An 18386-nucleotide genomic window follows, 5' to 3' on the forward strand; every position below is an offset into this window, starting at 1 on the left:
GTTTTTTGCCCAACTCAAGCCTGAGGCCAGCATGGAGGGGAGCAATATAGGTGTTTTTTTTAATAATGCAAAATTATGCAGCCAAAATAATTGTTTAAAGCTTGTTTTCCTTGACCTCTCTCCAGCAGTCAGAGCTTTGCTGGCAAGGAGCAGGTGCCTGGAGGTATGCTTTGTATGTAATTCTGTGGGCACGGTGGGGGAAGAGACCATACATACACTTGCAGTGTCTTCCTCTCCCACAACCACCTAAACACAACCCTAGAAATTCCTCTTTTTAACCCAGTTGAAAATATATGCATGTTCCTAGCTGTATTGAGGGTGGAGATTTTCAACCAGGTAAATGCTTTTGAAAATTGTCATTGAAATAATACAAGAACTGTTATGCATCATACATGAGTAAGCCCATCATTCAGAGGAGGGAATGATAAATGGTTTCAACAGAAGAGGCAAACAAGTCACAATATTCAAAAGCATTTATGTGGTTGGTATTAGTTCTCATGTAAGTTACAGGAAAATACTTCCATAAATCATACCGTTAGATTATCATATACATTTATTTTTTATTTCCAAACAAATCTTTTTTTGCTTTTCTTACCAAAATCCCTTTTCTATACAAAAGCACAGCAGAACTATCATAACCATCTAAAACATATCCCACATTCATTCATTCATTGCCCACATATGTAACAAATTTAAAACCCCATCCATGGTTTTGGGCTGGACAATCTTTTGGAGGAAAAAGAATGTTTGACTCTAGACCAGTTGAAAATTGAGGAGTTTGGGAAGATTTCCGTGGTTAAAAAACTGGGACTATGTGACAGGTAGAACCGGATGTGGGTTCACCTGTTGGACTGGTGATTCATTGACAAGAAAAACTTTCATCACAGACTGACTCCTAAACCCTGGATGGGGTTTTAAATTTGTTATATATGTGGGTAATGAATGAATGTGGGGATATGTTTTAGATGGTTATGATAGTTCTGCAGTGCTTTTGTATAGAAAAGGGATTTTGGTAAGAAAAGCAAAAAAGATTTGTTTGGAAATAAATAAATAAATGTATATGATATCTAATGGTATGATTTATGAAAGTATTTTTCCTGTAACTTATATGAGTTTAATATGGAGGAAAGTTTGACTGTTAGATTCCTGAGTGGGTATTGTTGGTATTAGTTCTCACCACATAAATGCTTTATTTCTTTTTAAATCTGTGGCACTTGAATTGATATAAATTGTTATATGGCCAAAGTTATCCATCCATATATTCCACAAGTGGTGCCACTTAATCATATAGCGATCGATATTCAGCAGTATTTAACCAGGAAGTGCCACTGAATATTGGCTATAACTACCCGTGCACAATTGCCACAGCAGTCTGGTGGTGAAGCTGAGGCAGAGCTGGAAGATATGGTTTATTATTATTTAACATACCACCTTTCCTGAGGGCATAACAAAGCAGTTTACAGACTAAAAAACAGTTAGAAAAGAACTCCAAATTCAATCTGGGATAGAGAAACAAAACAAAAATAGCAATCATAGGCAGGCACCAGACATGTCTGGTCACTGAATATCTGAATCATCCGAGGACTGGAAAGTTATGAGTGCCAGCTGATATTCAATGCCAGTACCCACATGTGGCGAGACAGGGGACTTCATGCTTACGATTTTGTATTGTTGCTTTAATGACACCTTTCTTTCAATGCATTTCCCTTGTTTGGCCAGCAGGTGGAGTCTGTCCTCTGCTTTATAGCTGTAACAAGCTGAAAAGAAAACAGACCTCTAGCTTCCCCTTAATGCTAGTGCTCTGGGCCCTGATTGGCCCTGAAGCCTAAGATGTAGCCAGAAAGTGCTGGAATGTCTCCAGTCTCAAAGTGGGAGTGTGGAGAGTGAAGACCTCTGCGCTGTGACCCTGTTCAAATTCTGTGAGCAGTTATTTTTCCTGAACTTCCCAGGTATTAATTAGGTAGTAAGAAAATGTTTAGTTAGTTTTAATATTGATTCCAGGTATTTTACCTGTTACTGTTTACACCTTTTTACCATTCACTATTCTACCTTTTTTATGACAATAAACCTAATAGTTTGTTAGCTTTGTTGTCCTGGACTGACTAAGAATCCTGGTAGTTTGTGTTCTCGGTCTGTGGGTGTTTTCTAGGAACTGTGGGACCCCCTTGGATTGTGGCCCCAGTGTCCTTAGAAACCACCAGGGAAAATACTTACAGGTGGGAGACTCGGAGACAAACAGGACCCAGAAGGCAGGTGGAGGGTATGCCAGTATAGGCATATGTGCGCAGGTGCAAGTGGGCCTGGGCAGTGCTGTGATGGGCCCTCTGGGTGGCCACAGGGTTGGCCCTGGGTGGGTGCTGGGGGGTGGCAGTTGGGCATTTTGTGACACCACATAGATGAGCAGGCAAAGATAGGGCCGAATAAATAGCAGGCAGGACTGATAGGATTGCTCTTTATGCCAGGCACATAAACTTGGGTATTCAATGCAGGTGTCTAGACATGGCCCAGCATTGAATATCTGGGAATAATGTTGCTTCCAGCTAAAAAAAACCTCACTGGTGCTGACTGAATATCTGCCCCATAGTTGCAACAAAGTCTTTGGGGCCCTTTTACCAAGCTGCAGTAAAAAGTGGCTTTGATAGTTTAGGCGTGTGTGATTGCTGCGTGCCGAGGCCACTTTTTACTTTGGCGGGAAAAAGGCATTTTTTCAATTCGAGTTGTAAATGGCCCAGTGCTAATATCAAAATTAACGTGTGACCATTTACTGCCTGAACCCTTACTGCCACCTATTTAGAAGGTGGTAAGGGCCCATGCGCTAACATGGTGTTAATCAGCACGCAGCGATGGCCACGCACTGCTTGAATACTGCTAGGAATGCCTACTGTCTGTCCCCCCACACTAGAAATTAAAAATTATTTTCTAGCATGGGAAATGGTGAGCGGCAAACTCAGAACTACTGCTGGGTGCATGAGTGCGCTTGGTGGTAATGATGTTTTGCCGTACACTCAGTACGTTTTTACTAGCAAAAAAGGTGCTGGTGCTCAAATGCTAGGCCACCCTTCAGGGGTGAGGTGATCACTGAGAGACCCACCCCACAATAGCCAGGCCCCCTGCAACCAGTCACAGAATCTATGACAAGGCAGAATTGGTGTGTAGAGCCTCAGCTCTTTCATTAAAACTTGGGGTCCATGGGTCAATTTTAGCAGACAACGGAAAAGGTGGCGGTACTCAGTACCCCCAAGTACCCCCTCAAAAAAGCCCTGCGTACACTACTCACATGGTAGCCCTACCACCACTTGGTAAAATGGCCCCTTTATTTGCTGAGGTAACAGAGGTAGAAATTGGCCCATTTGAAACATCCAACCATAGGTGTGTTTTTTCTAGCAAAAAAGGTGCCGGTACTCAAATGCTAGGCCACCCTTCACGAGTATGGTGATCACTGAGAGACCCACTCCATCATAGCCAGGCCCCCTGCAACCAGTCACAGAATCTATGACAAGACAGAATACGGACCAAGAAAGGAATCCGGGTGTCGTCGTCGATAATACACTGAAACCTTCTGCTCAGTGTGCTGCTGCAGCTCAGAAAGCAAATAGAATGTTGGGTATTATTAGGAAAGGTATGGAAAACAGGTGTGAAGATGTTATAATGCCATTATATCGCTCCATGGTGCGACTGCACCTTCAGTATTGTGTTCAATTCTGGTCGCTGCATCTCAAGAAAGATATAGTGGAATTGGAAAAGGTGCAGCGAAGGGCAACTAAAATGATAGCGGGGATGGGACGACTTCCCTATGAAGAAAGACTAAGGAGGCTAACCACCTTATAATCGAAAGAGAAAAACACCTATATTCTGACCTAAATCGGGAGATGGACGTCTTTCTCTCGCGGGTGCCCAAATCGGTATAATCGAAAGCTGATTTTGGGCGTCTTCAACTACACTCCATCGCGGGACGAATAAAGTTGATGGGGGCGTGGTGAAGGCGGGACTGGGGCGTGGTTATCGGCCGAGCAGAGATGGGCGTCTTTAGGTGATAATCGAAAAAAAGATGTTTTTACCGCGATTTTGGGTCACTTTTTTTGGACCCTTTTTTTTCACGAACAAGTCCCAAAAAAGTGCCCCAACTGACCAGATCAGCGATCACCTGCCCTGACTCCCCCAGTGGTCACTAACCCCCTCCCACCAAAAGAAACCCACTTTACAAACTTTTTTTGTCAGCCTGTATGCCAGCCTCAAATTCCGTACCCACCTCAATGACAGTAGAATGTGTTCTATCCTCTGACAGCCTTTCCCTGGTTCTGATGTGGTCTCGGGTGAGTGTGACACCTTTTCTGTTAAGGGCACTGCAGAGTCACATCAGCAATGCATTGTGGTAGGTGTAGGGTATTGGGCTCCGTGATTCCACTAGCTTGTGTTCAATGCTCATGACGTTAGTAGTTGGTAGGCTGTACTCCCATGGTGCTTTTCCCTCTGCTTACTGGGTCAGAGTGTGCCCTGTTGTGTTTCCAGTAGTCCATGAGGTAGTGGCCATTTTTGTAAGACACTTTTAGATCCTGGTCATGTGTTAGCCACATGACAGCACTTAGTTCTTACCTTGAATGTTGCTGAAAGAGGGCATTGTACACCATTCTGGCAGCTTGGACCTACTGCTAATCTCAGTACCAGCGAGACTCGCTGCCAGTGGGGCACAACCTGTGATCTGCAGTTAACTGTGAGTAAACGTGCTTATTCAAATAAAGGACATTTTCAGCGAGATTAGTCTTCAGATGTGAACTGCTGTGCCAAGGTTATACAGGAGCAACAAGTCCTGTCCCTGGAGCACTTTTAGTGGGTACTGCAATGCACTTCAGGCAGGCAGACCCAGGCCCATTCCCCCCCCCCCCCCCCCCCACCTGTACCACTTGTGGTGGTAAATGGGAGGCCTCTGAAACCCACTGTACCCACATGTGGTTGCCCCCTTCACCCCTAAGAGTTATGGCAGTGTTGTACATTTGTCCCTCCCATGACCAAATGGCTTGGATTAGGACGTTTCTGAGCTGGGCGTTTTTATTTTCCATTATCGCAAAAAAAACAAACCGCCCAGCTCAGAAAGGACCAAATCCATAGGCATTTGGTCCGTTCAAAATGTATTTTCGAAACAAAAGATGGACGCCCATTTTTTTCGAAAATACGGTCTGTCCCGCTTCTTCACGTACCCATTTTTGGACATAGACGCCCATGGAGATGGGCGTTCGCATTCGATTATGCCCCTCTAAGGCTTTTCAGCTTGGAGAAGAGACGGCTAAGGGGAGACATGATAGAGGTATCTCTCTATATAAAACGCACCTCCAACGTTCTATGAAGCCACCACAAGTCCCAACGTTCTAAATGCATGGTGGTGAAACCACAATTTGCCCATGAGTGTTTGCCCCGCCCTCGCGTCAAATGTGATGACGTTCAAGGCAGAGCAATGGCACTGAACCAATCACATCGCTCAGCCCTCTACGTCATCACGAATGACGCGAGGGCGGGGCATTAAAAAAAACACCACCAGGGAGACTGAGGGACGGAGCTAGGAGAGCCTAGCCGAGGAGTGCAGCTAGGGAGAAAAACGAGAAGAGCGGTGTCCAGGAGACTAAAGGCGGAGACAATGGACTCCTCCACCCCCATTTTAAATAACACAAAGCACGTCCATTTTCCTCTACAATTCCTTTGTTAATATCGCCCCACAGGGCAGGCCCGGCAACAAAACAACCAATAGGAGAAGAGGCGGGGGCAACCAACCAATGAAAACAGGTAAGAAGGCAGAATGGGTCCGGCATTCATCCAGTTTTATTAGGTAAGAGGGAAAGGGACGGCCACAGACGACAAATCGGGTGGCAAGCAGCATGCAAGCAGCCAATTGGAGAGCACGACTGACGAGGGACATCACGGGACAAAGAAGCGAGTGATGGCGTCCAGGGCGGAGCGGGGCAGCAGCCGGAGTGGGACCGAACCCGAGCGGAAACCCGGAACTACCTTCGAATGGAACAACAGTCTGGAAACAGCATGGGACGCTGTTATCAGTCTGTGTGGACACCTGTTCTAGTAACGGAGCGTCCTCCTGATGTCATTATATGCATGATATCACCGTTGCTGTCTAAGCGATGACGTAACTGCTGTAGCAGAGAAACCACTTTTCCAGACGTCAAGACGTCTGACACGTCCTCGCTCTGCTATGCCATGTGCACCCACTTCCGTAAATCCCCTATCACGGGCCAGATGTATAGAACCCATGCAGCCGATCGCTCACTATTGTCACATCCCAAATATATACGTGTGTCTCTCTATAAAACCCATGCAGCCACTCTGTCCACCACTGTCATATCCTCGCTCTCTGTAGATATATATACATATATATATATATAACACATGTATAAAAAAAAACCCAGAGTACACGCAAAAAGAGAAAAGAAGCCAACCCTAAGAATAAAAACACTGCAACAAAGAGTAGTCTTTGTTGCTAAATAGTGTAAATGCCATGCAGCTGCTATCTTCATATCCCAGGCAACTATGTCACACACACACACTCGCACATTCACTCTTTCTCTCTCACACAGTCACTCTCACACACACTCTCTCAAACATACACACTCCGAGGAAAACCTTGCTAGCACCCGTTTCATTTGTGTCAGAAACGGGCATTATTTACTAGTATAAAATAATGAGTGGAGTGGAACAGGGGAATGTGAAGCGTCTGTTCACGCTTTCCAAAAATACTAGGACTAGGGGGCATGCGATGAAACTACAGTGTAGTAAATTTAAAACAAATCGGAGAAAATGTTTCTTCACCCAACGTGTAATTAAACTCTGGAAATCGTTGCCGGAGAACGTGGTGAAGGCGGGTAGCTTGGCAGAGTTTAAAAAGGGGTTAGACGGTTTCCTAAAGGACAAGTCCATAAACCGCTACTAAATGGACTTGGAAAAAATCCACAATTCCAGGAATAACATGTAAAGAATGTTTGTACGTTTGGATACGGGAGAGTTAAGGAGTTAAGCATTTCGGTTGGTAGTTGAACAGGTAAAATCAAAACATTTCAAACATTTAAAATTGAGTATAATCTTAGTAATAGGGATTTTTATGCATACTTGCCAGTACAGCATCACTTGCAAGAGTTAAATGCCTCAGTATTAACAGAAGAAACTTACAAAACGTTTAGGGGTCCTTTTACTAAGCTGTGGTAAAAGGGGACCTGCACTAGCATCAGTGCGTGCTTCTGACGTGCACTGAGGCCCCCTTTTGCCGCAATGGATAAAAGGCTGTCCATTTTGGGGAAACAGAAATGGCCATGTGGTAAGTGAACCACTTCCTGCATGGCCTTTTTGGTGGGGAGCCCTTACCGCCATCCATTGAGATGGCGGTAAGTGCTCCCATGTTAACCCAGCAGTAACCGGACAGCTAGCGTGCACTAAGGGTGGGAACTACCGCTAGGATTCTGTGGTAGCCTGAGGGTAATTCTGGATTGGCGCTTGGTAAGCCCGCAGTGGGTTACTGCTGCTTAGTAAAAGGACCCCTTAATGAGATTCTATGTTTAGTTACACAAATTAAAATCTGAATGTCAAATCATTATAAATATTTACAGGGAGTAGTGGAGGAATATGATTATGAATCCTTGACTAGAGCGTGAAGCACAGATTTGCAAATTAATATTATGTGGATAGAGCTTGAAGGGTTGTTGGTGGGGTCCGAAGGTTTATTACATCATATTTATATAATAATGAAGATTTTCAAAAATTTGTCGTCTACAAATGTGATGCCTTTGGTGAATTTAATCAAGTGCATGTTAAGAACCCTGCAGTATTCTGGAAATCAACAAAAGTAGTGCATTAGGAAGATATAATAACCTATGGGCTCTTTTCACAAAGCCATGCTAGCGATTAGCGGCACGCTGAATATGATGAAGCCCATTCATTTCCTATGGGCTTCATCACATTTGGTGGCCGGTAATCACTAACGTGGCCCTATGTTAGTAGGAGGAAAAGAACCAAAGCCCAGAAGATTTTGTGTCTGGAAGCTCAACTACATAAAGACAAAATGAATATCCATAATCACTGACACAGCTAAATAACAACAACTTTATAGCTCTGCAGATATCTTTAAATTTGCTCTAATATGAGTGTATGCAGAGAATGTTGCTGTATTGCAAGTTTAAATTACAGTATATCTTATGGTAATAAATTGAGGAAATTGTTGGCAAACCTTATCAAGATTTGGATGGGTAACAGACATATATCCTTGGTGAAACCTGTTAAAGGGGTTACTGTCAATAGGGCTACGGATATTACTAATCTTTTAAAGAGTATTTTTCAAAAAATATATGCTGAAGAAACAATACCTACAGCACAAGCAATTAATGCCTACTAAGTTACCTCAGTTGAATCACTCAGAAATTGATGCTTTGTGTATCATTTACTGGGGGAAAAATACAGAAGGAAATTATTTCATTTATTTATTTATTTTAAATGTCTTATCACTTGTAAGCCATTCAAGCAGTGTACATTCAGGTACAATAGGCATATTTAAAGGCTCTAAGCTTCATTAGACTCCTGGGCCCGCGGTTAGAGTGCAGAATTTTATAAAATGTCGCAGCTTTAACTGTGGCAGCATATTATAGTACTATTTTGCAGCAGTGCACTTTTCCTAAGTGTACTAACAATGCACTACTTATTTTAATTCTTAGATACTCAGGGGTTCTTTTACTAAAGCTTAGCTTGAGTTATCTGCAGCAGGGCCCATTTTATTCCTATGGGTCCTGCTGCAGATAACTCGAGCTAAGCTTTAGTAAAAGACCCCCTCAGGGCCCTGTTTACTAAGGCGTACTATAGGGAAGCTAGCATTTTTAGCATATGCTAACGCTAGAGATGCCCACAGGAATATATGGGTGTCTGTAGCCTTTAGCGTGCGCTAATTTTAGTGCACACTAAAAACGCTAGCGCACCTTAGTAAACAAGGTGCTTAGATACTAAACGTTTAGCAAAAATGCTTGCTGACCAGCTAGCTGAACATATTCCAGTTTATTCTGTTGAATCAGGTGGGGTTCATTAGGGGATGGCAATTGGTATTAAGCATGCGTAAAGTATCAACTGCTATAGGTAAATGCCAGTAGGAAAGCTACCAAGCCTTGGTGGAGGGGTTTGATACTGAGAAAACATTTGATAGAGTGAGTTGGCCCTTTTTATTCTATGTCCTCAAGAGCTGGGCTTCAGGATGCATTTCTACAAGCCATTCAAGTGCTTTACACTAATCCACAGGCTGTAGTGCTGATCAGTAGGCACAATGTTGTAAATTTAAAACGAATCAGAGAAAATATTTCTTCACTCAACATGTAATTAAACTCTGGAATTCATTGCCAGAGAATGTGGTAAAGGCAGTTAGCTTAGCGGATTTTTAAAAAGGTTTGGACGGCTTCCTAAAGAAAAAGTCCATAGACATTATTAAATGGACTTGGGGAGAATCCACTATTTCTGGGATTAGCAGTATAGAATGTTTTGTACTTTTTTGGGATCTTGCCAGGTATTTGTGACCTGGATTGGCCACTGTTGGAAACAGGATGCTGGGCTTGATGGACCTTTGGTTTTTCCCAGTATGGCAATACTTATGTACTTTTTATGCCCTATACCTGCAACTGGGCCTATTGATACCTTTATGATCCCTTGGAAATGAACCACTTTGGAGTCCAGACCTGAGAGCCCCCCTTCCTCAATCATGCAGCAAGTTCGCCAGTCTTGGAGGTGCAAACCTGGGAGCAAATGAACCTTTCTGGCTTATGATGCTATACAAATTTCTGGTGCAAAGGGCAATGCTCAATCCAGAGGAGGTAGTCATTCCTGTGGCTCTGGCAGTGCCGACAAAGGAATAATGGTCAAAAGGTCTGAAGAAGCTTACTGTTTTCTTACTGGATATTCTTGTGAGTAAACCATCTGTTTTGACTATGGATTTGGCAAAGATTATTCTTCCATTAGTCCAGAATTTATATATGTAAACAAACATATTAGAAAAAAGACTTGGGCAATGTGAGATTGATTTCCTAGAGCTGAAATCTGAATCTGAGAAATTGTCATCATTAGAACAAACTTTATCCCAAGTACAGTACTACTACTACTAATCATTTCCATAGTGCTACTAGACATATGCAGTGCTGTACACATTATATACAGGTACTTTCTCTGTCCCTAGAGGGCTCACAATCTAAGTTTTGTACCTGGGGCAATGGAGGGTTAAGTGACTTGTCCAAGGTCACAAGGAGCTGCAGTGGGAATTGAACCCAGATTGCCAGGATCAAAGCATGATGCACTAACCATTTGGCCATTCCACCCTGTTTGAACATTTTGTTCAAATGACAGTTATAAGAGATTTAAATGGGATATATACAAAGCTAGAAAACGTTGAAGACCAACAGTTTTGAGTGCCAGTATTAGCAATGCATTTCTATATATGGCACAAAAAACATTTTTGTGAGCAACCATGTCAAATCTGTGAGTGATGCTCCTAAAACATATGAGCAATCGTTCATACGCTCCACTTAGAGGGAACATTGGCGAGTAACAAAAGATAGGTATAGACTAGGTAAATAAAGATAGCAGATTAGTCCTCTATGTTTAAAAATTAAATTGTTAGTAGGAAATGAAAGTAGACCAATAAGATACTCTGCACTGGTTCCATCAAACATCTTTAAGACCAGACAAGCCTGTTTAAAAAGGATACAGGCTTGAAGTGGAAGACAGTGAAGAATAATGAATGAAGGAGTTACACTGTCAAATTTTTTCAAATGGAAAATAAGATTTGTGGCCGTATTTTGCAATAACTAAAGCTTAGTGAGTAATTTGACTGAAAGGGAAGAAAAAAAGATTGTTTCAGTAGTCTAGGTGTGATAGCATAAGGGCCTGGACTAGTCAAGTAAAGTTTCTTTCATTGAAGTAATGCCTAACATTATATAGTTGCCAGAGCTTGAAAAATTCAGTCTGGACAAGATGGTTATCGTGTGGTTCTAAAAAAAGTGTAGTATGCAAGATAACCCCCCAAACTTTAGATGTATGATCGACTTTAAGAGAAAAATCTGAAGTAATTGATAATTCCGAGGGGATTGAACTGGCAAAAGGGTCAAGCCAAAATATCTTAGCTTTCTCTCTGTTTAATTTAAAACCATGAATAGAGCTGTAGTGTTCAATCCTGGTGATGCAAGTAGCCACAGTAGACATTGTAATAGCTTGGTTTTCGTTCACAGAAATTACTAATAGCATGATATCTGCATATCAATAAAATTTTAAGTCTATAGTAGAGAATCCCAAATCAAAAAAAGACATATAAACATGGAACAAAATAGGAGATAATGGGGAGCCCTGCGGAACACCACAGGGAGGTGTCCAACGTTCTGAGTGTTATTCATCTTAACAATATAATGTCTATGATATAAGAATTCCCTAAACCAAGATAAGACGTTACCTGAGATACCAATTGAGCTAAGCTTAAACAATAGAACATCAAAATCCACATTGTCAAATGAAACAGGATGAGGGCCTCTCCTTTGGCTAAGTTAATCTTAGCATCTGAGACTAAAGCTAACAATGTAGATTTAGTACTATGAAAGGACCTGAAGCCAAATTGCAATGGACCAAGGCAACAATCATAAGCTGTCAACTGAGTGGCCACAATGGCTTCTGATATTTTTGATGAGTGGAATACTAGTCACTGATCTAAGGCTGGAGGGCTGGCTACAATCTAAGTTGGCTTTCTTGATAATAGGAGTTATAATGATTCCTCCATAACTGTGTGTGTGGGGGGGGGGGGGGGGAATCAACCCATTTTAATAAGCTATTTAGGAAATGAGTAATCCAATCTAGCACCTGGGGGGAGGGGAATCTTTCATAAGATACACAGGACAGCTATCTAAAAGACAAAAACCTAGACAATAACCTACTACTACTACTACTACTACTACTATTTATCAAAAGAGCACCAAATCCTATCAGTAGGACAAACTGGATTAACAGATGATTCACTGTCCAACGTATCGACTACAGCTGATAGGTTAGGAAGTACAGAATCTCTAATTCTAACTATCTTTTCTAAAAAATAATTTGCCAAATCAGAAGCTGAAGGAAAGTTATCCTGATTGGCTTGGCCAGGATTACATGATAATAAATTCCTAAAAATAATAAAAAGTTGTCTGGGCATAGATTGTGGAGTATCAATTTGATTCACAAAAAAGGCCTTTTTAGCACTGCTTTTAGCAGCTCTATAAAGTTTAAACGACCTTCTCCATTCAATTGTTTCTCCAAGCAATGACAAAGATTTCAAGTTAGATAAATCTTTTGTAAACCACTTAACATTTTGCGATATAGGAATCGTTTTTTCTGGTTAGAGAAGCAAGACTATCAGTAGTTGTAACAATTCATTTGATTATTGTTATGATTTTATTGTAAGTTTGTAAGTTTTATGCAAAGCTGTACCTCCTGGACACTGGATCTCTTCATAGAGGCAGTCAGTAAGTCCCATTAAGTAACACCAGGCTCTGACGGTTTCACTGGAGAATATTACAAATTGTTCTATTTAAAAGTATGTGTACACTTGGAGTTTTATTACTCTCAGATGCTGCAGAATGGCTTTCTTGCCAAGGAAACAAATCAGGCCTTCGGAATGGTGCTGCTTAAGCCCAATAAAAACCCATTCCAGATGGACCAATATAGACCAATACTTTATTAAATGTAGATATCCTAGCAAAACTGTTAGCTAACCATTTGGCTCAAGTTTTACCTATCTTGGTCTCCCCATATCAAGTGGGCTTCGTTAAAAGTCATTATCAGGGGAATTTTCGAAAGAGAAGGGCGCCCATCTTCTGACACAAATCGGGAGATGGGCATCCTTCTCTCAGAGTCGCCCAAATTGGCATAATCGAAAGCCGATTTTGGGTGCCCTCAACTGCTTTCCGTCACGGGGACAACCAAAGTTCATGGGGGCGTGTCAGCACCATACCAAAAGCGGGACTGGGGCGTGATTAAGAGATGGGTGTCCTCAGCCGATAATGGAAAAAAGAAGGGTGTACCTGACGAGCATTTGGCTGACTTTACTTGGTCCATTTGTTTTCACGACCAAGCCTCGAAAAGGTGCCCGAACTGACCAGATGACCACCAGAGGGAATTGTGGATGACCTCCCCTTACTCCCCCCAGTGGTCACCAACCCCCTCCCAACCCCCCCCCCCCCCAAATTTTAAGAACATTTTTTGACAGCCTCTATGCCAGCCTCAAATGTCATATCCAGCTCCATCACAGCAGTATGCAGGTCCCTGGAGCAGTTTTTAGTGGGTGCAGTGCACTTCAGGCAGGTGGACCCAGGCCCATCCCCCCCTACCTGTTACACTTGTGCTGTTAAATGTGAGCCCTTCAAAACCCACCCGAAACCCACTGTACCCACATGTAGTGCCCCCCTTCACCCCTTAGGGCTATGGTAGTGTTGTACAGTTGTGGGGAGTGGGTTTTGGGGGGCTCAGCACACAAGGTAAGGGAGGTATGTACCTGGGAGCAATTTATGAAGTCTACTGCAGTGCCCCCTAGGGTGCCCGGTTGGTGTCCTGGCATGTGAGGGGGACCAGTGCACTACGAATGCTGGCTCCTCCCATGACCAAAGGGCTTGGATTTGGTCGTTTTTGAGATGGGCGTCCTCGGTTTCTATTATTGCCGAAAACCAGGGACGACCATCTCAACATTTAGGTCGACCATCTTTAAGGTCAACCTAAATGTGGAGATTTGGGCGTCCCCAACCGTATTATCGAAACGAGAGATGAACGCCCATCTTGTTTCGATAATACAAGTTTCCCCACCCCTTCGCCGGGATGTCCTTAGAGATGGGCGCCCTTAGAGATGGGTGTCCCTGTTCGAAAATGCCCCTCCACGTGGTGCAAAAGGTGAGGAAGATCCTTCTAGCCAGAAAGAGATGTATGGAGGTGGGCACACCAGAGTTAGCCATTAGTTGTGAAGCAGAATAGGACTTCCATTATGTATCATGGGAATTTTTATTTGAAGCACTAGAAGTCTTTCTGATGGGAGGATTTTTTTTTCTTCAGGTGAAACACAACCCGTTTCATGAGCCCACTCCAGCTGATTCTGATCTGTCTTGCCATATACAGAATACAGAATGCAGAAGTCTGTCTGGAACTGGCCTTATTTCCCCACCGCCAGGGTTGCCATCTAAGCACCAGTCCTGCCTATCATAACACATCAATATTCATTAGGTCATTTCAATTTTGTTTTTTGTTAAATTTTGAATATATGCATTATCAAAATTATACAAATTAAGTAGAAACATTTGATAACAGAAAACAGAAATAATAAACAACTCAGAAAATTAATATTTCAGAAATTACAAAACCATTAGACCACAATATTTAAAGAGGGACCACAGGAAAAAAAAAAAGAAAAAGATCTCTAAGGAGTCCTTTCACTAAACTGTACTAAAACGTGGCCCTAGCATACACTTACATGGGTCTTTCCCATGTGCTACGGCCATTTTTAGGGAAACCGGAACATTTCAGCACCTGAATGCCCCTCTGGGCCCTTTACTACCTTAACTGCTCTTTATTTTTATCCCTGTTCTAACATTTGGATATACTTATTTTTGAAGATTGGTAACCAAAACAGAACCCTGTCCTTCAAATATGACCTGACATGCCTCATATAGCAGTAAGAGGGCATCTTTTAATTCTTTACTTCTAACCTCTGCTTAATATATGCCAACATGTATCTGGCTATAACTGCTGCCACTTGGCCTTGCACACTCTTTTCTAGTTCCTCCTTGATCTGTCCCTCCTTCCAATGCAAACTTACAGAAAAACTGTGGCACAATCCCCCTTTCCTTTCATGCAAACATAGCATCATGGAAGACACATGTGATTGAGGGTTACCTCTTAGCTCTTCTGGCAGGGCTCCTCTGATAATTTCTGTCGGGATAGTGCTGGTGGTGTTGTCATTGGCTGTCTTGAAGTATCTTTTGCTATTCTGATGCCTCGCACGCATTTTTCTGTTTATAGGCGGGAGCAATCCTAAGACTGGCGGTACAGACTGGGTGGCTAAGTCCCCACCTTAAGAAAGAGAATAAGAAAAACAGAGCACATAAGTAAACTCTTTCCAGGAATAAAGGAGTGTCTGCTTGGTCACAGCATATCATAAATGTGTTTAAAATGCAACAACACTGAAGCCTTCATTGGTTTCCTTCTATAGTGCTTAACTCACTGTAGACTTCAGTGTCAATGAGAACGTGGCACTGAAAACAAACTACAGGAAACACCACTGGATATGAGATCACCACACAATGATTTTGTATCATGTGCTCTACTGATCCCAGAGTAGGAAGGACATTTTCTATTAGGAGCAACTGATACTGAGGGGACAATGCACTATAGTTTAGTGTGCACATTAATCCCCAAATTTTATAAACGTTGCTAAAAATTGCATGCGCAAATCTGGGCGCAAGCCCAATTTATGCATATCATTTAATTGAATGAGCCAATTAGCACCAATAATTGAGATTTTAACAAGCATTTATTGGTGCTAATTGGATTTAATTAAAAGTTATGCATGTAAATTTAGGCAGGAGCCACAAAGGGTGTGTGTCATGATTGTAACTGTTTTCCTTGGCTGTTTTACCTTGCCCTCTGGTGGCCAGAACCGGTGGCTGCCATAGACTGTCTTGCTATCTCCCTACACATTCCAGACTTTCTTTCCGGTCCGGTCCAGATATTCTAGCCCTCCAGACTCGGTTTGAAGTTTGGCAGCTAGCCTCACCCTTTGCTGCCCATCAAAGAAATGTACCAGCTGTGATATCTGCTGCCCTAGGTAAACTGTCAAGTGAGTCTCCAGTATCTCCCCTTCCATATCCCCCCACTCTGGTGTCCAGTATCTCTATCTTTCACCCTCCACCAAAGGTGCCCAGAATTTCTCTCCTTTCCTCCCCACCAGATGTCCAGCATCTCTCACCTTTCATCCCCCCCCCCCCCCCCCCCCCCGTGTCCACCACTCTCCCACCACAGCTATTGCTGTCCTTACCAAGTGAGACCTGAGTGAACAGGCATTTGTGCACGTGCCCTTAAGGTCTGCTCCAACCTATCCCCTCTGATGTCTCCCAGCAGGCCTTAAGCACACTTTTGCCCAGATATTCAATGCTAGTGCCTGGAAATGGCCTGGCATTGAATATCTGGAGATATTGCTGGTGGTGGCCAAAAAAATGCTGTTCACTGCCAGCTGAATATTTACCCCTTAGTAAATAGTCAGTTATGAACAAACACCTTTGGAGTCAGTAGATTTCACGAGTGAGTGGAGTGAATAAAAGTCTGATACTACTGATTGTCAGCCTTCCGAGGTACACCAGTCCTAGCCCTTGTTCCGTTTAAAGTAGAAATATATTGTTTATATATTGGGGAACATCCGGGCATGCACTATGCAACCACTTAGCAGGACACTCAAAAACCCCTAGGTTACATGATATAGACAACAATATCTGCCACAATTCATTCAGGTACAACCACTGTTGACATTACCACAAAGAAGATAATAGTGGGATAGCAATCAGCTATGATATGAACTAAGGTAGGTTTCTAGCAAAAACTGTGGGTATGGTACTATAACTATACAAAATCAAAAAGAGAAATATATGTAAAGACCCACACTATATGTGTGTCTACAACAGAAAAATCTGGGTCAAGTCACATGGGTCTTTCACACCACGCTATATAGTATTGTGAAACTAATAGTGTTTTTTTTGTTGTTGTTGTTGTTACATTTGTACCCCGCGCTTTTCCACTCATGGCAGGCTCAATGCGGCTTACATGGGGCAATGGAGAGTTAAATGACTTGCCCAGAGTCACAAGGAGTTGCCTGTGCCTGAAGTGGGAAGTGAATTCAGTTCCTCAGTTCCCCAGGACCAAAGTCCACCACCCTAACCACTAGGCCTAGAAAGCAATTGGAGAAAAAGGACCTCAGTTGCCCCTTATGACACTATAAATATATCATGGCCTTTGAATATTGTCATTCATTGTTGTATTTATAGTGTGTGGTGTTTCAGAGGCTGCCCAGATGTCCTGTTGCCCTCTTCCTACTTGTCTAGTACAAGGGAATTTCAAAGGGGGGGGGGGGGGAGTTTGTGGGCTAGAGCTCAGGAAGGGAAGAAAACCCAGAGTGGCACTCCTTTATTGGAAGAGACTTTTAATGGTTCCTAGAGCCTATGATAAAGAAGAAGTACATGTAATTTTGTCTCCAATAGCATATGGCAGTAGAGGGCAAAGTGAAAGGGGAGATATCAGCCCTTAAGACTAGATAATAGAAGGGAGTATGTGTGTGTCCTTTTAAAGGCTGGGGGACCATAGGGCAAACATTGGTGAACATTCTGGCAAATTGGGGTTCCTGGCTCTACCCAAGAGGTTTAATGCTGTAATCACAGAGAAGGGGGGAGGAGACATGTTAGTTCCCATGTACAATCTGTAAGCTTCCCTAGGCTGAGAGAAAGGAAGGGAGAGAAGGAAGAGCCCCACCCAGGATTTGGAGAAGTGTGTCCTGAGAAACCCTGAGTAAAGCCTTGTCCTGAGCCGGGAGCCCTGAGAATGGTAGTTACAACTCTGGTTGAAGCATCTTCTAGAGAAGATGGACATTAGAAATAAAGACAGTTGGAATGAACTGTATTTCATTTTGCTTTGGGAGCAAATGCTCTTGCAGTTTGGCTGCACTTTTTATTTGGGAATGGTCTGGGGGAGGTTCCCCCTTTACTTGCTTCTATCCTGAGCAGTAAAGGTATCTAAAATGTGTATAGCAGAAAGCTAGCAGCAGAAAAGGGCATGATGTTTGAGAAAGGGTAGCTAAGTGTGCTGTTTGCTGCCAGTAGTTGGAATAGCTGTGTGGATATAAAGCTGCTGAATTAAAGGACACAAGTGTTATAAAAAGGATGTTTTGAATGTTGTAAAGCAGTGGAAGGTCACTAAGAAACCTTTGAGATTAAGGTAGCAGAGACCCAGCAACCAAAGCTTATTTCTCCCAACTTAGGGAAGGGCAGCAGTAGCAGCAATTGAGCAACTAATTTGCATACCCAAAAGGCTGCTGGGAAATAATTTGTATCATCATGGGATTATGAGCTGAAGTATGTATAAGAAGAATAACTTCCAGAGGAAAAAGGATTACTTAATGCTTTAATAAACATATTGCAGAATATTTATAAAGAATAACTTGGACTTTTTTTTCCTCACCCTGAGTGTTTATGAACAGTAAAAGAAAAGGGACCTTCCAAACGTGAAGCCTTGATTATCCAACTCCAAGTTTCTCCATGTTTTAGGTCTGGAGTGGAGTCTCTTCTTTCATGTTTACTAGTCCTATCACTGGACAGATGGTG

At 42.7% G+C, this 18386-nt stretch overlaps 1 protein-coding gene across 1 annotated transcript in view; it reads right to left on the minus strand.

The window, feature by feature from the left end:
* The window catches only part of LOC115475094 (uncharacterized protein KIAA2012-like), a 92820-nt gene that overhangs the window by 12083 nt on the left and 62351 nt on the right, over positions 1-18386 (minus strand). Inside the window, exon 9 of the mRNA XM_030210833.1 lies at positions 14917-15093. Within this exon, the coding sequence (XP_030066693.1) occupies positions 14917-15093 (177 nt within the window). The remainder of the gene's footprint in view (positions 1-14916; positions 15094-18386) is intronic.

Source organism: Microcaecilia unicolor, chromosome 7 (genome assembly GCF_901765095.1).
Source record: "Microcaecilia unicolor chromosome 7, aMicUni1.1, whole genome shotgun sequence".
Classification (NCBI taxonomy): domain Eukaryota; kingdom Metazoa; phylum Chordata; class Amphibia; order Gymnophiona; family Siphonopidae; genus Microcaecilia; species Microcaecilia unicolor.